Source organism: Pinus tabuliformis, chromosome 7 (genome assembly GCF_031772625.1).
Source record: "Pinus tabuliformis cultivar Carrire ecotype Pingquan chromosome 7, CPIR1, whole genome shotgun sequence".
Lineage (NCBI taxonomy): Eukaryota > Viridiplantae > Streptophyta > Pinopsida > Pinales > Pinaceae > Pinus > Pinus tabuliformis.
In genome coordinates, this window is record NC_142293.1 from 810,238,419 (window position 1) to 810,260,199 (window position 21,781).

Genomic DNA, 21,781 nt, shown 5'->3' on the forward strand with positions numbered 1-21,781 from the left:
CCTCATCTTCCTTTTCTCCTATGTTCCTTTATTTCCTGAATTAATTGTCATTTATTTCCCTTTGCCTTTTGCCAATGCTAATTTTCATATCCAATAAATAATTAACCATAAGTGACCCCCAATGTGATGTTTTCCCCTCCATTCAACTTGAAATATGTATCTCATGACCTTGGTTTGATTTTTGTTTTACATGGAAATATAATCAAGGGTTGCTACAAACAACAATAATAATAGTAATAAATTATAATGGAGTCAAAAACTTTTTTAGTTGCATGTAGAGGGAATGCGGTTATAAGACTTGGTAAAGCATGTGTACCCCGTGGGAAATTACCATTAAAGTATAGAGTTAGACCTAGGTGATAGGGGGCATGTCAAATTATTGAATACATAGAATATAAAATTTAAGAGGGGTGGGGCCTAGAGGTGAGCGATGTTGGCTCACTTGGATGAATTGGCTAGCTTTGGTCGAGGGAAACCCCAATTCAAGGTTTAAGGGGTGGTTTCTAGGCAAACTTGACCGAATGAAAGAGTCAAAGTTTCTCAATTAAATAGTTGTGGTATGAAGCATGCAATTTTGCTTGATCATGATTTTATGCCTATGGATTGCATGTAATGAAGTCTTTAAAGGCTTGGGAGGACTTCATTGTAAGTGGCTAGGAGAGGTGAGTCGTGAAGTCTCACTTGGCCGACTTGGCTAGATTTTGACCACAAGATTAATAGAATATTCCATTAGCTAATTTTTTCCCCATATTGGGGTTTTTCCATGATAAACACTGTGTTTATGTGTTTTTTATTATTGGTAAGTTTATCTCTCTTAGTTATTACTCTCAATAATTTCTAACGATTTTGTATGAGAGTTGTTTCAAGTGGGAATATGTTCTTTCTATTGTTGTTAATTTTATCTTTGTCCCTCACTCTATCACTCTCTGTAATTTCTAACAATTTTGTATGAGAGTTATTTCAAGTGGGAATACCCAAACTTTACGCATGGTTCCCATGTGCTCGATTTCACCAAAAGGATGACCATATGCATAAGTAGCAATGAGATGGAAGTCTTGAATAGACATGATCTCAATATGACTCACATAAGTACCGAAGGATATCAATGAGTGTCATCACACCATTTGAACCATAAAGCTTGAATAAACATTGATTTAGTTAGTTTCATTTTTGGCTAGGGTGCATGATATAGGGTGTGTGATATGTAATTAGACAATAAACCATGCTTTCATGTGTATTAAATTGTGTTACCGATCGTTTATAATGTATAGAATTAAAAATCACTTAAATATTGTAGGTGAGCAAAATGAAGGTGATAACAACCTCACTAATTTCCCTACTTACTTAGTAGAATTTAGCAATCCTTCCATTGATTAAAGGATCCATCCATCAGATTCTTATGAATGCATAGATTCTTAAGATTGATTTTTCAATAAATCCATATTATTTTAGGAGTTTCAAAACAAATACATGGTTAATCTAACCAAAGTTAATTTGCATGTTATCTTTGTGATCATCTCTATCTCTCACCAAGCATGTTGTGGTGTATTTCCTCTTCGATCATGATTATATTTCTAAATGAGAAAAACTAGAAAATGTTATCTTCTTTAGACTCAATAGTTTGGACATTACTATTTTTAATATATTAGTAACTATATTTTATTATACATCGTAACATAAATTGTAGAGGGATTTGAAGGAATCCCACCAAAGTTACAGGATTTTCTCTTTTTTGGAACCAGAGATAAAAATGTGGGGTCTGTTAAATATTTAATGTTCCCCATTTTCATGTTTTATTCTTTGAATTTTGGACACCATCTAATAGAATATTCCCACTTAGATTTTCAATTTTAGTATTTAATGGGCTTTATCTTTGTCCTTTTGTCTATTGGTATTATAGGTTTTTTACTCTAATGGATGTCTCTCACAATTTTGATTCTCATAAGATACTTTGAGTTGAGGGTTCTATGACAATCCTTTTTACCTAGTATTTTTAAGAGAGGTTGGGTTGAGGGTTCTAGGAAAACTTTCTCTACTTAGTTTTTTTAATCCATCACTTAAGCTTCTTGATTTATTGTTTCCAATATATAAAATTGAACCATACAAATTGATGGAACTTGAATTACTAATTCCATGAAGCAATCTCCTTTTTTTGGGTAAGCAAAAGAGGTTTCATTTAAAGTTGTCAAAAACTGTTTCTTTTCCCTAGTATAACACTAGAGAAACCAGACTAGTAGGAAAACCAAAATTCTTTGAGCATTCAAAAATTGCTTGTGTTTTGAAATTTCAAAATTAAAGAGCTTATCCTACAAGGCTTATGGCCTGCTAGAGCTGCTATGAACCAATAAGGAAAATAGACAAAGAAAATGTGAGCGAAAACCATTAACCTGTTTCGGGGGATTCTAACTCGTCAACAAGAATGGGTTCTTTGCTACTATCTGGTGAGCAACCCGAATTCAGAGGGATGCCCAAGTGTGCCTCAATTATTTATATTTTTCGATCGAATCCCATGTTGTGAGTTGAATGTCATCGAGCATTAGTAGAATTTCATCTTGTGTTTTGTTTTGATCCATGAATACTTGTCGAAGAAACATTTTCATGTTTCAGATTATGTATATATTATACATTAGAATGGATAAAATGACCCCTTGTGTGATGGACATTCGAAACTCAATTTGTTATTTTACAAGAAATTTCCATGTTCGATAGGAAACCTCGTTCCCCTGGGAACTCTTACTTTGTGTTAACAATTTTGGCTTCTATTGGCTATGGTGTATGAGGATGAAAGTGCTCAACTGAGGACTGTGCCCTCTACTAATCTAAAGAGTTCCCATTTCCCTGTAGTATGCCATTCTTTGAAGGCTTTTGGTGTGTTGTCGAAGCAATCAAGAGGTTCAAGCAGGTGTTGGGGTTGAAATTGAGAATGGGTGAGGTGTACCTGTAATCTGGAACTAGGGAAGGTGAGTTTAAAGCAATGGGAGAGACCTATAATTGAAGTCCCTGAACATTGACAGAGGAGTCGTGGAAAGAGTGTGCAATAGGAGAGAGGTTTGGTGAAAGGGATAGTTGTAAGAGCATAGACAAACCCGAAATGACACATGGCTCCCAAAAGAAATGGGGGGTGACCAGGGGGCACACTAAGACCTGATTGCCAAAGAAAAACAAAAGAAAAAATAGGGAAAGCCTAGATCGAAGAGGGAAGCGACAAGCATGTAGGAGTGATCATTTAAAATTTGGGGAAGAACCATGGTCTGGATGGAAACAACAACGAATTACCATCACAAAATACATAGAGGAGTCTAAACCAAATCTTACCACCTTGTTGCAATGAATGCTAACTATAAGAGGCAGAGGCCATGAAGAGTTGTGATTTTCGATTGTATCATAGCTTGGATAAAAAATTACTCTGCACATTGTGTGGAACCGCTCTAATACACATATGAAGTCACCTCCACTACATGTGATGACTAATTTGCATGATAAACTATCTTGGGAATATCTCCAAGTGCAAGGGGTGTCAGAATGGAGTCATCCTTTGAGTTAATGTCCATGTTTAATAGCATTAATCCCTGTTAGCTTGTGCAATCTCGTGACCTCACGAAGGACCGTGCTGGAAGAAGCGGTCCATAACAAAATGACTTAGATGAAACATCAAAGGGTTCATCCTAATTTATACTTATGATGTAATAGCCACGCCCCTCCCACCTATCCCTTCTCGAGTACCTGTAAACCTAAAAAAAATTAAATCTATTTAAAATGAAGTCCAAAATTTTTAAACCACCAATTTTTAAGAGAATTATCTTATAATTTAATATAAAAAAATTTATAGTTAAAAAAATTACAACATTTTTAATATATATATATATATATATATATATATTAAATTTATAATATATGTCACATTTTAATAAAAAACTCTAATACTCATTTAACTTTTTCTCAAGCATTTCTTCTCTTCAACCATCTTTACAAAGAAATCCTTTTCTTTTATTTTTCCACAATTTTAATTTAAACCCACTTCTTATTACACAAAGAAAACAATTTCTTTTACTATTTTAATATAAACAATTTCATTTTTATTTCTTATTATTATTTTGTCGTTAAATTTTAACATTTTATAATTAAATTATATATATATATATATTTTCCCAAATAAATTGTATATATGTAATCATATATTCCAAAATACAAATTACTTGGTTCTCTTTTGGCTATCTCTTATTATAGTTTAAAACAATATTTAACAATTGATTTTATATATATTCCAAAGTGGACGGTATTTGGTTCTGATGTTAAAAGCGAAGCACTCGACGCACCTACTCCAGTTCGCTCGCTCGACTTGAACAGTAATTGGAATCTTATCAAACTGTAAATGTCTCTAAGAAAATTTAATTATATGAAAGGAAACTTCGATGTGTCATTATCAGGAGTGGGTACAACAAGGCTTTTCTGGTGGCGAAGGTTTGAAAAGGACATAATATTATTATAAAGCCGCTCAATTAAGTTTCTTGTAAGGTCTGGATTAACGAATAAAGATATCAAGAGCAGTAAAGGAGGTTACCTGAAAGCAAAGCGCGTCGGAGTAGGAAGCAGGTGTATTTCCATGTAGAAATTGTACGGATAGTTGAATTGCCAGTTGGATTTTGTAGCCACCTGGAGCTCTGAATGAACTCCACTACTTTCCTCTGAGCTCTTAAATCCATTTCATTACGTCACTTTCGAATATGCCCCACGCGGAGGTCAAAGCAATCCAGTAAGGTCGGAACGCGGTGTGAAAAATTTTGGCTGCCACGATGCCCTTCGATTATTCATTATGTTTTTGGCTGGCCGCCGCTGATACCTCTCGCCCATTGTTTCCTTCATCTTTCCTCGCCCACGCGGATGAGATGACATATGCCCACTGCTATTTATGGTCTATATATATAACCCAAATCAGCCATCACTCCCAGCAATTCCCTCTCCCACAGCAACTTCGACCTACTAGTTGATAATTCAGTCGTTCATTCCAATATTCTATTTTTAACGCAGGCATCTCGGGCTATTCTGCTCCTTTTCCTTCGTATCCTCCCTGCATTACTCTGTCCCTGCATCGATAATTTTGAATTCATTGGAAATGGGAACGCCCCTCCTCTTTCTTTTATTGTTAATCTCATCCAGACTTCTCGTAACTGTCTCTGCAAATTTCTACAATGATGTCGACATTACATGGGGCAATGATCGTGCTAAAATCCTTGACAATGGCCAACAATTACAGTTGACTCTGGATCGAACTTCAGGTAAATGTAATTTTCATGCCAACATGCTCTGCAACTATTTCATTTTCATGTACACTTATTAGACATCTTATTCCTTCCGTTTTTGATGACAGGTTGTGGGTTTCAATCCAAAGAGGAGCATCTGTTTGCCAAGATTGATATGCAAATCAAGTTGGTACCTGGCAACTCTGCAGGCACAGTCACTGCCTATTATGTATGTTTTATTGTTACTCTACCCTTTTGATATTCTAAATGACAATATCTTGTCCTATGGTGTGGTAACATGTCGTTGTTATGCCCCCTTGCAGCTATCCTCTCAGGGCCCCAAACATGACGAAATAGATTTTGAATTTTTGGGCAATCTCTCCGGAGATCCTTATATTATGCACACTAATGTCTTCGCTCAAGGCCTTGGCAATCGTGAGCAACAATTTTACTTGTGGTTCGACCCAACCTTGGATTTCCACACTTACTCCGTGCTCTGGACATCCAACCAAATCATGTATGTATTCTAATTACCTCTTCGCCCATCCATCCATTCAATATAGTACAATATAATCTCTGAATCTAACAGAAATATGAATGTATGTTTGTTATTCAGATTTTCTGTAGACGAGACTCCTGTGCGAGTGTTTAAGAACAGGGAGACAGAGTTGGGTAAAGTGGATAGCAATTATCACTATCCTAAGAGCCAAGCAATGAGGGTCTATTCAAGCCTTTGGAATGCAGATGATTGGGCGACTAGAGGTGGACTCGTCAAGACAGACTGGAGTAAAGCCCCTTTTGTTGCATCCTTCCGCAACTTCAATGCTGCAGCTACTTCTAATCTCGCTGCAGAGGAAGATTTGGATTCGAACCAAGAGCAGAAGCTCCAGTGGGTGCGAAATAACTATATGATCTATGATTACTGTGCTGACACCAACAGGTTCCCCCAGGGGGTGCCCGCGGAATGCAAATGAGCCCTCAACAACTCAACTCCATAGTCTGAATGATGAATTCTAGATACCCTGCCCTTCCAACCATTCTTTTGTTCCTTCACTTCTGCTCTACGACCTCCATTCTTTCGTTGGTTTCCCTATACATACATTTATGTGTACTTAATCTGTTGTATAAGATCCATTATTTCAATGTTTTCCGAGTACATACATGAATGTATCCAGAACTGTAATAGTCCAGGGGACTAATTATTTTGTTCCCTATATAATATCAATGTCCTCTATATTACAATTTTCAATTTATACATACATTTATGTGTAGTTAATCTGTTGTATAAGTTCCATTATTTCATTGTTTTCCGAGTACATACATGAATGTATCCAGAACTGTAATAGTCCAGGGGACTAATTATTTTGTTCCCTATATAATATCAATGTCATTTATATTACAATTTTCAATATTTTTAAATGGATAAGGACACCGTTGTTGTGGGTGATTTTGTAATTGAAAATTGGTTCACGTAATCTCATAACCAAATCTGGACGCACCGATACCTTAGGCCGAGTTGGTATATATCCATTTACTTCCGCTATAGTTTTTGATATATTTTGTAAGGTGGATAATTGATCTCGTCTCCTTCTGTACTGAAAATTTGATACTTAGTAATTATTTTGTAAGGTGGATAATTGATCTCGTCTCCTTCTGTACTGAAAATTTGATACTTAGTAATTATTTTGTAAGGTGGATAATTGATCTCGTCTCTTTCTGTTTCTGTAGTGAAAATTTGATACCTTAATAATTGAGAAAATTCTGGAAATCTACACTTTTCTCCTCGACAGGGAGAGAAAACTGTGGAAATGTACTCTCTCATTAACAGAGGAAGAGGAAGCTCTGGACTCAGAACCAACATAAATACTGCTATTTATTTTAATTCCGCGGCAGTTGAAGCTTTGAATTCTGGCCAAGAGGAGTGGCTTCAAAGGGTGCGAAAGAAGTATATGATTTAAGTTTACTGTGCAGAAACAAAATGTTACCCCAGGGCTGCCTCCTAAATGCAAATGAGCCCACAACTTCATCTAATTATTCTCCTTCTCAAGTCTTCAAAGGCTATTCTTCCCTCCTAAATGCAAATGAGCCCACAAATTCATCTAATTATTCTCCTTCTCAACTCTTCAAAGGCTATTCTCCCAAGAACTAACTAGGGTGATAAGGAAAATTCCATAGTGGGATGTTATAGGATTGTACGAAACTCTAGTGTGTTTGGATGTGTTTGGATTTTTTTAGAGAGTTTAATTTCTCGAAAAGTGGTTTTTATTTTCAATTTTTTTTATGATATTTAAACATAAGAGTTTGTGGGATTAAACTCCACTTAAACTAAGTAATCTACATCTCATGAGTAAAGATAAAAATATATTATTAAAAAAGTAAGACATTTCTTGTTGGATAGCATGGATCTTGATTTACATGTTATTTAATTTGTAGTGATGTATAATTGCATAAGAACTACAACACATGAGAGAGAAGTAAATATAGATATAAGGAAAAATCATTAGTAAAATGGAAATAAATATGGGTATAAGAAAGTCCTAATGGAAGTTCACTTGATAGGCTCATGAAAATATGAAGTAAATGTGAGTACAAGTTTCCATGTTCACATTCCTCATTTCGTACCCCTGGACAAATGGATGACCTAGGGGTTATAGTGATAACAATTCCAATCAACCATGTGTCACAAAAACATAGGAAAACATTTTCTATTTGTCACTAGTTAGAGAGAGTAGATGTCAGTGTATGTAATAGTCTAGACAAGCCATTTTTTCTTGTCGACAATTATGGTCATACTATATGTACACACCATTCGATTTCGCATACCTAATTTGTGTTATGAGGGTTTTAGTTGAGAGGAAGTACAAGCTTGTGAAGTTTATACAGTATTACAATCAGTTCAAAGCAATGATTCAAAAGAGAAACATGCAAGATTCGAATTTGATCACAAATTACATGTGAAAAGTTGACCTTCAAGACTTATATCGATGAATTACAACCTTGAGTTGTGTTGATAGGGTTTCATGTCCATATGCAATTAGTGGGGGTTCTCTCCAGTGAAAGGTTTCAATTAGACCTTGCATTGTTTTGAATAAGGAACCTATTCGAACTTTGACATGATATTCTTTACAATTTTAGAGTTTTACCAAATGTACCCCAACCCACCATTTATAATTTTATGAAGTGCAATTAATTAAATGTAGTTACTCTAATCTGCAAAATGCAAAATAATTCCTAGGCAAATCTAATGGATCCAAGGGAAGAAACATAGCACCAACTATATCACGAGTCATATCCTTAGCATGAAAGTTAAAATGTGAATAAACACAAAATCCTAAAAGACTGGATACATATTGGAAAAAGTTTGAAAATAAATAGTTGATTATAGTGTTATGGTTATGGCTATAGACATGCGAATTAATTCGTATTGCTCATAGTCAAGGAAAATATCCTTCCTCATTGTTGGGTTCTCCCATCAAACTATCATTTTCTCTCATTAGAGAGTTCGATTCCTCTTGCCTACTCAGATCTCTTCCACCACCTCCATCACCATGATCTTAGTAGTGAGCACCATTTTGTAATTCAATTAAATTCTCCTACATCTGTGCTCCTACCTTATTACTTGCTTCATTTTCTTATCGAAAATAAATAATTCCAAATCTACAACCTCATCCACTAGTATTGGAACAGGGCCACAACCCTAATCAAACTATCATTTTCTCTCATTCGATATTCAATTTCTCTTGCCTACTCAAGTCTCTTCCACCGCATCCCCTCCTTCCCCAAGTTGTTTGAATACCCTCCTTTAGGAGAATGTTCAATTTGCTCAATGAAGCTTCTTCTCTTTGTTTTCTCCATTTTTATTATATAATTTTTCCATGCCTCAATTTTTTTTATTTAAAGCACATCAGGATAACTAAGTTGTTTAAAGGAAGTTTCATATGTTGTAATACTTTTCTTTATTCCTTTCTCAAATTTCTTCAACTTAGGCCAAGTCTTGATCAACATTATGTCCTTAGTAGGGGTTTTCATAAACCTTTGGATATTTGCTTAATCAACACGAGAGGGTGATATATTATCTTTCCTCCTAGTGCTAATACAATCATCCATGTCCTTAGATACTTGTGTTTATGTAAAGAAATTATATTTTGAGTCCAAAAGAGGGTAAATAGCAATGGTTTTCCATGTTTTCTATGACGTATAACATTATAGAAAACTCTGTTATTTCATGTCTAATCCCCTGGGCATTATGTGATATCTATTTCTAGTATATTAGGTCAAAATTCATTTCTTTTGGGGTTTTTGAAGTGAAAATAGGAACTTCAAATGAGAGATTTTTTCTATGGAGGATTACCCATCTTTAACTTTTTCAAACTATAACTAATATTGTTGATAGGCAAGCTTCCATGCTTGGATATGGGTCATGACATCAGCAAGATCTTGGCCTTGGACTTGTAGATGTTGTACTATCATAAAATTATTTTTGTATAGTGTTTAATTTAGTTTACACCCTAAAAACAGAAGCTTGATATTTGATAAATTTGTAGTAGTTGAACTAATATTCCAGTAAGGTGATTTCTCTCTCATAATCATATATCTTCTTCTCAATGCCACCATATGAATGTTAGCTTTTGAGAGTGGCTCAATGAATAGTAATAATAAAAAATAAAAAATAAAAGTCAACCTTTTTATGTTCATCACCATGGTCTCATTAGTGAGCATATTTTATAATCCAAAGAAATTCCCATATATTTGTGCATTACCTTATTACTTGCTTCATGTGCTTATCAAATATAAGCAATTCCAAATTTACAACTTCATTAACTAGTTTTGGAATAGAACCATCACCACCTACAGCCATGCTTGGAGCCAGGTTAGTGGCACATGTTTGAGTAGTGAAGACTTTTTTGGGTTGTGAAGAGTATCAATGCTACTTATTGAACTCATTGGCATTGGTCTTCTGTGTTAACTATTCTCATTCTTCTCTTATCCTTTCAACTTGAATATTATTTTTATTTTTCTTCTATTTTGTTCTACTTTTATCTTCAAGTTCTCTTTTACTAGTTCCTATATTTACTTTTTTTTAGTTTCAATTGTACCTTCTTGTTTTTCTTAGCTTTTTCTCTTTCTCCATTTCAATTTCAACTCTTTCTTTTAATTTCAATGTTTTTCTCAAATTTCTTCTTTGTTTCTTATTTCTACTTGGCTTCAAACTCTTCCTTGATTTTCTTTTTATCTTCTACATGGGAACTATGTTTCCTTGGCTCTAGCATTGACCACAACTTTAATTTAACTTTGGTAGTCATATAAATCAAATGGTTGGTAAATACCTATAGGCATTAATCCATAATAAGCATCAAAACACTTACTTCATTATGAGTTGTTAAAGTAAAAAATCATGAGAATAAACTAAATTATAACTTTATTTATTATTATTATTATTAATGATCATGGTAAAAAGAATATTATTATTATTATTATTAATGATGATCATAAACCAGAGGTTGGTTACTCCCAAGATATCTTGGGACTAGAGAATATGTCTCCTTTGTGATACTAAGAGATTCGAAGATGAAAAACAATTTCTCTTGGATTGTCCGGCCCTTACTCACATCTACTCTTGTTTCCAAAACATTTCGCTGGCTACCAACATCCTCGACTTGTTCGATTAGCAAAACTACAGTGACCTTGGAATGTTTCTCTCCCTTCTTTTTTATTGTAGGAATAAAATTTTAAATAATCTCAATTAACTGTTTTTTTAAGATCCAATAGACCATATCGGTCTCAGTGAACGTTAATCATCGTCATCATCATCATCCTCATCACACACATATGAATTATTATTATGATGGAATCATTGTCATCATCATCATCCTCATCACACACACATATGAATTATTATTATGATGGATTGATGGCTATTAGAATTTACTAAATATTTAATTCATATGACTACCCTAATTTTTAATTTATTAATAACTATTAAATTTTAATATATATTGTAATTTAACACATTGTGAAGAAATATGAAAGAATCCCACCATGGTTTGAGGAATTTCTCTCTTTGGGTATGAGAGAAAAGTTTGTGGGGTTTGTTCAATCTTTAACTTTCTACATTTTCATGTCGTATTCATTCAAATAATATTCCATGTTTTGTTTTGCAAAAAAATGTAGAGAAAATCTCTCGGATTGGGATATGTTTTGGTTCATAAACATGATTACATTGTAAGCATTTTCTTCTCTTATCAATTTGTGGAGATATTATTTGTATTTAGGATTAATTATAATGAGGATGTTTCAAACAATTTTTTCATGCCTATGCCTATTCAATTGAGATTCTAAGTTTCTAGATTTTATTATTTAATAAATTTTATCTGGGACAAATTGAATTTTTTTAACTATTTTTTTAGTTATTTATTTTAATCTATCGAATTAAACTTTTTGATTTTATTTTTTAATATATAACTTATTTTTTTATTTTTTTACTTATTTATTTTAATCTATCCGATTAAGCTCTATGAATCATTGTTTTTAAATATATAACTTTGAGTTTAGAAATTACTAATTTCAAGAAGCAATTTACTTTAAATCATAAATAAATAAATATATATATATATATATATATATATATATAATTCTTTAAAAAATCAATAAATACTTAATTACGTATAATATATCTCACCAATTTATACTTGAAATAACTTATAATTCAAAAAATTCAATAATTTTTTAATTTTTAATTATGTATAATATATCTCACAAATTTGCTATGAATTGAATTTTTAACTTAAACCTTTACCTTTTTCAGATGAGCTTTTTTCCTTCGGTAATCTGCATGCAAACGACTTGTGCAAAGATGGTTTTTTGACAAATTTTTGTATTGTTAAATGTTTTAATTATATATATATTTTAAAAGTAGTTAATTATATTTTAATTATTTTTTGTTAATGGCAAAAATGTCCTCAAACACGTAATTTTATTAATCAGAAAAAAAAAAAAAAAAAAAAAAAAAAAAAAAAAAATTACATAATTTGATTTTGCAAGAGTTTACATCCGAACAACCAAACACTCTTACAATGAGCTATTTATAAGATCCATGTCCTAACTACCTCTAATTATGGATCACTTATTAAGTAAAAAGTGTCCATTTACAATAAATGTTATTCAAACCAACTAGCTAACAAATCTCCTAAAATAGAGCCTAAGATACAACACATTTGGAGAGTCATATCTAGTTATAGCAATATGCTAATTCTAAAAGTCTCTATTAAATAATTAAACATTCTAGAATAATAATTATTAATTTAATATCTTAAATTAATAATTATTTTATTCTAATTTTATAACCTATGATAAAATTGTATTTTTGGATCATCTAACATTCCCCCCTATGATCCAAAGATACACTACAACAGATACCAAGTTCATCCCTGAACTTAGTAAATTTTATTCTGCCAAGTGGTTTTGTGAAAATGTCGGAGATCTGATCTTCGAAATGACAATAAACTGGGTTGAGGACATCTTTGGAAATGAGAGATCTGATATGATGATACTTGGTGTCCACATGCTTTGTCTTTGAATGAAAAACTGGGTTCTTGGCAAGTTTGATGGCTGACTGGCTATCAATGAATAATGATGTAGCTTCTGTCTGAGAAATGCCCAAGTCCTGCAAAATTCGGCGCAACCAAACAATTTCAAATGCTGCTTCCCATGCTGAAATGTACTCTGCTTCGGTGGAAGAAGTGGCCACTGTAGCTTGTTTCTTACAACTCCAAGATACTGTTGTTGACCCCATGTTCATTAAATAACCTGATGTTGATGCTCGATCATCAATACTCCCAGCAAAGTCGGCATCAGAATATCCACCAAGTACAAAATTTTTAGTCTTTGTGTAAAGAAGACCAAAATCTTTTGCTATTTGGATATATCGAAGAACTCTTTTGGCTGCATTCCAGTGGTTGTCTCGTGGTTCCTGCATAAAACGTGAAAGAATACTGACTGCATAAGATAGATCAGGACGAGTATTTGTCAAATAAATCAAGCTGCCAATCAACTGTCTGTAAGTTGTACTGTCCACCTTTTCCCCCTCTTCAAATTTTGAAAGTTTCAAGTTTGGCTCCATGGGGGTGTGAACGGGCTTGCAATCCTGCATGCCAAATCACTGAAGAACCTATGTTGCATACTTACTCTGAGAAATGAAAATATGATGTGGACGTTGGAAGACTTCAACTCCAAGATAGTAGTGAAGTAATCCCAAATCTGTCATCTTAAAACCTGCGTGTAACTCCTTTTTCACCTGTGCAATATGATCATCATGGTTGCCAGTAATGATCAAATCATCTACATACATAACAAGAATTACTAGATATTTTCCCTGTTGTTGCACATACAAAGTATCATCAGATTCACTTCGTTGAAAACCAACTTTCTTAAGGTATTCATCCATCTTTGCATACCAAGCTCGGGGAGCTTGTTTTAATCCATCTAAAGCCTTGATCAATTTGCAGACTTTATGTTCTTGTCCTTCAACTTCAAAACCTGGTGGTTGTGTCATATACACTAGTTCCTGTAAATCCCCGTTGAGAAAAGCACTGTTCACATTGATTTGATGAACTGTCCATCCTTTCTGAGCGGCCAATGCAAGTGTTAAACAGATGGTGTTCCATTTAGCCGTAGAAGCAAAAGTTTCCTCATAATCAATGCCTTCCTGCTGCACAAAACCTTTTGCGACAAGTCGTGCTTTATACTTTTCAATTTCTCCCTTTTGATTATACTTAATTCTGTAAACCCATTTGCATCCTATGGGTTTAACATTTGCTCGACAATCAACAAGTTTCCAAGTGTTGTTATCAATTACTGCTTGATATTCTTCAACCATAGCCTGTTGCCATTCTTTATTTTTTACTGCTTCTTTGTATGTGGAAGGTTCAGTAAAATCATTTGCTATTAAGGCAAAATTGCCTTCACTTCTATGTGCCCTTCTGGTGCCTGTTCTATTTTGCTCATCAGGCTTTACATCTTTCAAAAGTTGAACTGCCCATTTCGGTAGTTGGTGCTCACTTGTTTGCGCTTCTATAAAATCTCCATCATTGTAAAGAGGACTAATATAAACTGAGGTTCTTCGTTCAGGTGAAGAGTGTGGAAAATCACTATCAGAAGAATTGTTGCTACTTGGAGATGCGGATGAACTGCTAGAAGACCCAGATGATGTTGTTGATGTAGATGGACTGGATGACTCATCTTCAGAGGAAGGAAAATCAAGTTCATACCAATTTGGTGAAGTTGGTTGACTTTTCATTTTTCCATTTCGTTTACTTCCCTTAGTTTCTAACTTTTGAAGAAAATTTTCAATTTCTTCATCACTCTTACTCTCAATTTCATCAAAAATGACATCCCTGCTCACAATGAATTTTCCATTGGTCAAAAGATGATACCCTTTCTTCTCATCAGAATAGCCAATCATTGTGCATTTTAAACTTCTTGAGTCAATCTTAGTTCGTTTTTCTTTCGGAACTAAGGCATAACATACTGATCCAAAAACTCTAAGATGTTTAACTCGAGGTTTGAAACCAAACCAAGCTTCATAAGGTGTGATTCCGTCTAAAGAAGAAGTTGGAGATTTGTTTCTTAAGTAGACAGCTGTATGAATTGCTTCTGCCCAATATGTTGGACTTAACCTCTTGAAAGTTAACATGGATCTTGCCATTCCTAACAAGGTGCGATTCATTCTTTCGACTACTCCATTTTGCTGTGGAGTGTAAACATTAGTAAGATGTCGTCTTATGCCATTTTCACTGCAATAAGTTTTGAATTCATTTGAAGTAAATTCTCCCCCATTATTTGTCCCGAGAGTACCTATCTTTTCTTTAACTTCATTTTCAACAAGTTGGCGAAAAATTTTAAACTTCTCAAATGCTTCTGACTTGTTCTTCAAAAAGTAAACCCAAGTCATTCTACTGAAATCATCAATGAATCGTAAGAAATATTTGCAACCACCAAATGAAGTTTGTAGTGGACCACAAACATCACTGTGAACTAGTTATAGCCACTTGTTTGCACGCCATGAACTTGTTGGAAAACTTTCTCGACTTTGTTTGCCATAAATGCAAGCTTCACATTTTGCATTTTCCCTTTTGAAAGTGGGAAGTCCTTTAACCATTCCTTGTTTTTGCAATTGAGAAAGACTCTCAAAATTTAAATGTCCATATCTTACATGCCATAGTCTTATAGGTGAAATCCCTGTACTCACTGCCCTTGCAAAATCTGAATGCCTTGGAATAACTGTCCCTTTCATTCGTAATAGTTTTCCATCTTCATAACCTGTCATGACTGTTTTCAAGTTCTGTTTGACTGAATTAATCTTGACTAAACCATCTTCTATAATCACCTGATGTCCTGCTTGTCGAATCGTGACTAAAGAGAGCAAATTTTTCTTAAAACTTGGTACATACCATACATTGGAAATCATTTTTTCTCCAATTCCAGTGAGAAAAACTTTAACTGCTCCTTTTCCATAAGGAGTGAGTTTTATATCATCAGCAAGAAAAATGGAATTAAGTTGGCAATCTTGAAAATTCCAGAAAAAATCACGTCGACAAGTCATGTGCTGAGTGGCCCCGGAATCCAAGATCCAGGCATCTTCATAGTCACTTCTAAGATGGGATGAAAGTTGTGATGTTGGCGAGGAAGTAAAAACATATTCTGAGTTGTCATCATCTTGATCATTTGCAAATTGCGCTGAATGCTGCTGAAACTTGGGAATTTTATTAAGTGAAGTTCGACAATCTTCAACATAATGACCAACTTTGTTACATCTTCGACACACAATTTGACTTAAGTCTCTTCCTCTTCCTGAAGATTGTCCTCTGCCTCTACTTTGACTTCTATGTTGAGATTGTCCTCTACCTTGATTATTGTTTCCTTGTCCTTGAAAATTGCCTCTTCCTCGGTTGTTTCCTCTACCTTGAAAATTACTTCTTCCTGAACTATTGACTCTGTTAAAGTTGTTTCCTCTGCTTTGTCTTCGACTTCGACTTTGTGCATTATGTGCTGCTTGATTCTGATTCCCTCTGCCTCTGCCTCGAGAACTGTCTGTTGATGATTTACTAGTGCTGGCCTCTGTGAGAAAAACATCTTCACCAACTTTCTTCTTCCCAAAAGTTTTATCATGTTGAGTCAACATTTCACAGAGTTCATCAAACTTTAGTTTCTCTAATTTCCCAGTTAATTGTAGAGTCTCCAAAAAATGTGTGTAGGAAGAAGGAAGTCCAACAATTACAATTGTTACCATAAAACTATCATCTATTGCAGGAAAACCAGCATTAATGAGTTCCTGCCTAATATTCTTAAGTCTTGAGATATATTCAAGAACATCACCTCCCTCACTTAATTTTTGTTGCAACAATTTTAATTGTAGATCAACTTTCTTTGATTCCGGCTGAGTATCAAAGAGGTCTTTAAAAGTTTTCAAATCAGACCATGCATCTGTAGCATTTTCTATATGGACATATATTTCATCATTCACAGAAGATTTAATAAGAGCTAAGGCTTTAGCATTCTTGACTTCCCATTTTGCTAGTGCAGCTGCATATGTGGGTTTATTCGGCTTAACATCTCCATCACATATTCCTTGCCATAATTCATTGTAAATGAGAGTGCTTTCGATGAGACGGTGCATGGATGTTTTATAAGATTTTGTGCCTTCAAGTTTGTCGGAATCAGAAAACAAATTAATCAACTTAGACATTGTAGTGTTAAGACTTCACACCACGAATCAAGCTCCAAAAAACTCAAGATGCGCAACACAACAGCAGCACACGACGCAAAAAATGAACTATCGAGGCTTGGCCTTGACCCTCGAGTAGTCGTTGAAGCAGGAGAAAAATGACTAAGCTTTGCACTTGGCTCTAGTCAATTTCTCAAATATTACAGGGCAACTTTCAGAATTTGACTTTTACAATGATGTTCTTGCAAAACTTGGTAAAAAAAAGGTACCCCCCCTCAAAGCAAAATTACTTTGAGTTACAATGTGATGATCCCAATTGAAAAATAAAAAAATAAAAAAACTTCTTAAAAACAAATTACCCAACACACCTTATCTCTCCAATTTACAAATTACAAATAAAACTCTTTATTACTTCAAAAAAAAAAAAAATTATAAATCACCTTATTGCTCCATAAACCATAAATTCCCAAAAATAAAAATCACCAGATCTCTCCAAAAATATAATATTCCTTATCTCTCCACAAAAATTACAAACAATGGAAAAACCTTATCACTCCATTAACATTACAAAATTAAAAAAATATTTTTTATTGCAGGCATGCTGACTTGTTGCTGGCAGGTTGGCTTGTTGTTGGGATTGCTAGCTTTCTAATTTATTTTGTAGACCTTGCGCATGCTATCCCCATAAATTTCACGCTTCAGGTCCTTCCTTGCGCAATTCAATGGTGCTCTCCAATGTGATCTACAGACTCAATTCTTGAACGGTTGTTCTTTGAACGCAGTAAAAAGGCTTTAAAGGTGGATATATACCACTGATAAGGCTCATGTTGATGCAGCAAAGGACCAGACTTTCATCAATGGTTTCCTGATCAGCACGCTGCGCTTCTGGGAACAAGTGAGGTGACTTCTGCGATTGGTTGCTCAACAAAGGTCGTGTATTTCATCTTTCAAGCCTTGATCTCAATTGGGCATCATGGGCGAAGTTGGACAAGAAGTTTACAGTGAATCCTTTCTGATGGACAAGAAGGCCAAGTTATTTGTTGCTGGACACCGGGGATTAGTGGGCTCTGCCATTGTTAGGGAACTTATTGAGTCCGGATTTGAGAATCTGGTCCTGAGGACTCACCAGGAACTTGATCTCACTCGACAAGCAGATGTAGATAATTTTTTCCGTTGAGACACCCAAGTATGTAATTGTCGCAGCAGCGAAAGTTGGAGGTATTCATGCCAACAATACTTACCCTGCTGATTTCATAGCCATTAATCTACAGATTCAAACAAATGTGATCGATGCAAGCTATAAGAATGGAGTGAAGAAGCTACTGTTTCTGCGTTCTCAGAATTTAGAAGATTGGCCATTGAGTTGCCCTTGCCATCTTAAAGAAAAGGTCAGACGTGAAAATAAGTGGGCTAGATCTGTCTGCGGAGGATATGCTTATCATGGCCGAACAACATGTTGAAGCGGATTAATAACAGAAATTCAAGATACAGAGGCAAATTTTTGACAATAATAAAAAATGATTTTTAGATTTTAAAAATCTAAAATCAATAATAAAATTTCTTTTCCTTTTAAATAAAAAACTTGACAATTTCCATACCAAGCATTTGTTGATCAATTCAATGGAGTTTTCCACAAACTTGTAGAGCTGGAATCCCCTCTTCACATTCACTTCAGCATTACTGGAGCTCTGATACCACAATAATGGCAAAAGTGTCCTCAGACACGTAATTTTATTAATAAAAAAAAATAATTACATAATTTGATTTTGCAAGAGTTTACATTCGAACAACCAAACACTCTTGCAATGAGCTATTTATAAGCTCCATGTCCTAACTACCTCTAATTATGGATCACTTATTAAATAACAAGTGTCCATTTACAATAAATGCTATTCAAACCAACTAGGTAACAAATCTCCTAAAATAGAGCCTAAGATACGACACATTTGGAGAGTCATATCTAGTTACAACAATATGCTAATTCTAAAAGTCTCCATTAAATAATTAAACATTCTAAAATAATAATTATTAATTTAATATCTTAAATTAATAATTATTTTATTCTAATTTTATAACCTATGATAAAATTGTATTTTGGATCATCTAACATCTTTTTATAATATATATATCTATATATATATATATATAGAGTTAAAATTTATTTTATAAACTAAATTATACATGTAGATATATAAAAGATAGTGAGAAAATTTATTATAATTTAGTTGTCAAACTAATTGAGGGGACAAGTATTATTATGGGACAATTATCAATAGTTTCTAATTAACTCATCATTGTTATTTAAAGAAAACCATGACATTGGAATTACGAGTTAGTGGTCCATAAAAAAGTAAGTTTTCACTTCTACCATATACTTATAATTAACTAGTGATCCATAAAAAAATAAACTTTCATTCTTACTACATACCTGTGAGTCAATTAAATGCTCTTGAACTATTACCCTATTTTTCTTAAGACAAAAAACTCTGAATCAAATTCTTTATATATAAACCAAGCTATATACACCAAATTATATATATATATACACCAAATTATATATATATATATATACACCAAAATGCAAAATATTTGGTTCTCATATGAAAACTGACACCGTCGATTCAGCGAACTGGCTCGACTCGGATAAGTAACTGGAGCCGACAAACTGTAAAGGTCTGGAAGAAAATTTTAATTATATTAATAGAAGTAGTTATCAGATGTTATGGAGTTGGTACAAAATAAGGTTTTTCTGATGGCGAAAGTTTGAAAAAGACATATCTTTATACACATGTTAGATTCAGTGTTTTTGCAAAGTAGTTTAAGGCCATTAATTGAAAGCAAAACGCCGCGTGGGGCAGGAAGGAAACGCAGCGGTGGTTTGTTTCTCTGTACAAGTAAAATTGAATTGCCAGTTGGATGTTGGAGCCAGCCGGAGATCTTAATGGACTCCAACTCCATTACTTTCTTCTGCGCATTTAAATCCATGTAATTACGTCACTTTCGAATATGCCCCACGCGCAAGTGAAAGCAATCCACTAAAGTTGGAACGTGCTTTAACAACTGAACTGTTAGCACAGATATCCCATAAGCCGTTAGCACAGATATCCCATAAGCAGTTAGACTTGCCATAGTCTAACGAGATTTGTTTTTGTTTCGAAAGTTATGGAAATTTGAAAAAAATTAGTAGAGATTTTTGTAAATTTTAAATTACAGTTGTTAAATTTCAAAATTTTAAGTGTTTTAGACATTTTTAATAATACTGAATCTATTGCCACCATAAAAACATGATTCAAATACTGTATTTACAAAAAATTTTGAAATATTTTTGCCTAAATTCCTATCACTTTTATCCGTGTCAACCAGGGGTGGCTTGTCAAGAACGACTGGACTAAAGCCCCATTTGTTGCATTCTTCAATGCTGCTGCTACTTCTGCTAACTCTGCAGCATAGCAAGGTTTTAAGACTCGAACCAACATCAATGCTGCTATTTATATTAATTTAATTCCGTGGCAAAGGAAGCTTTGAACTCCAACCAAGAGAGAAGAGGCTGCAAAGGATGCGAAAGAATATATGATGATGCTGCCCTCCTAATTGCAGATGAGCCCACATCTTCATCGATTTATTCTCTTTCTAAACTTTTTACACGCTATTCTTCTTTCCCCTATAGAGTTCAGTTTACGGCATCTCTCCTTTAATTAGCCCCCCATACATAAACGTAATATTGAAACGAAATTATTATTTTGACCAGTGGTGAAGTTTATTATAAATTAATATATCATTAGTAATTAGGCCCAGTATTATGATTTATTATATATTAATGTGTATTTATGATTTATTAATGCGTATTGATTCATTATTTTTATTTAAGAAAAAGTTATATTAGTTAGTCTTTCATAATAATGCAAATTAGTAATTCATAATGATGCAAATTTGTATTTTTATTAAATATTTTTGAGTTTAGAGTTGTTAATTTATTTTAAAAATAAAATTAGTTTTAATCTAAATAGTATATTGATGATGATGATTAATGTTTACTAAGACTAATGTGGTCTATCATACTTTAAGAAGAAGAAGAATCTAATTGTAATTCTTTAGAATCTTATTTTTGTGCTCAAAAAAAGGGAAACAAGTGCACCAACATCACTATAGTTGGGTTGACTTAACAAGTCAAGAAGATTGGAAGTGTGACAGATGTTAGGGAAATGAGAGCGAATGTGAGTAAGGGCCTCCAAAAGAAATTGTTTTTCATTCTCTACCCTCTTAGTATCGCAAAGTTGACAAATTATATTGTCCCAAGGAGTCTTGGGAGTAGACCATTGCTCAGTTTCACTTCGAAGGTCATGAGAATTAGTTCTAATCTTAGTGATGTTCATTTTTTTCTTTGAGATAGTCAAAACAGAAAGATAATTTTGGTTCTCAAGGGTTGGTTTGATCGCCTCCTTATAATATCTTAACTTCCTTTTACCCTCCAGCTCCTTATCATCCCATAGCTTACCCTTAAATTTAGAGGTGATAGTATATTTGACACTATCCTTACTTCCCAAGATGATCTCCTAATTTATCTCCCAATGGTTGAGCCAAGGCTAGGCATCCTTATGCCACCCACGCTTGAGGTGAAGGTGGGGATTTTTACTAAAGTTAGAAGCAATTTTAGGAAGCCTCTCAGATTACTTATTGTAAAGCTTCTTCTTATTCATTAGATACTTAAACATAGCCCTACTTTCAATAGGTGAGAGGCCAACTTCGATCAGGAGGATAGGATAGGGGGTATTTCCCTTGATCTTGAGATTGTAGGTTATTAATTGCTTTTGAATCGTCT

The 21,781-nt window shown here is 33.9% G+C and overlaps 1 protein-coding gene across 1 annotated transcript; it reads left to right on the top strand.

The window, feature by feature from the left end:
- Positions 1–4,954: 4,954 nt before the first annotated feature.
- Positions 4,955–6,495, top strand: LOC149250042 (xyloglucan endotransglucosylase protein 1-like). The gene is made up of 4 exons (XM_089456380.1): positions 4,955–5,276; positions 5,369–5,469; positions 5,564–5,757; positions 5,857–6,495. The coding sequence occupies exons 1-4, from the start codon at positions 5,114–5,116 to the stop codon at positions 6,212–6,214; spliced, it is 816 nt and encodes a 271-aa protein (XP_089312506.1). The 5' UTR covers positions 4,955–5,113; the 3' UTR covers positions 6,215–6,495.
- Positions 6,496–21,781: the final 15,286 nt, after the last annotated feature.

Coding starts and splice junctions, on each gene's coding strand:
- LOC149250042 (XM_089456380.1), top strand. CDS start 5,114: ATGGGAACGCCCCTCCTCTTTCTTTTATTGTTAATCTCATCCAGACTT. Junction 5,470..5,563: donor GCACAGTCACTGCCTATTAT/GTATGTTTTATT, acceptor GCCCCCTTGCAG/CTATCCTCTCAGGGCCCCAA. Junction 5,758..5,856: donor TGGACATCCAACCAAATCAT/GTATGTATTCTA, acceptor TTTGTTATTCAG/ATTTTCTGTAGACGAGACTC.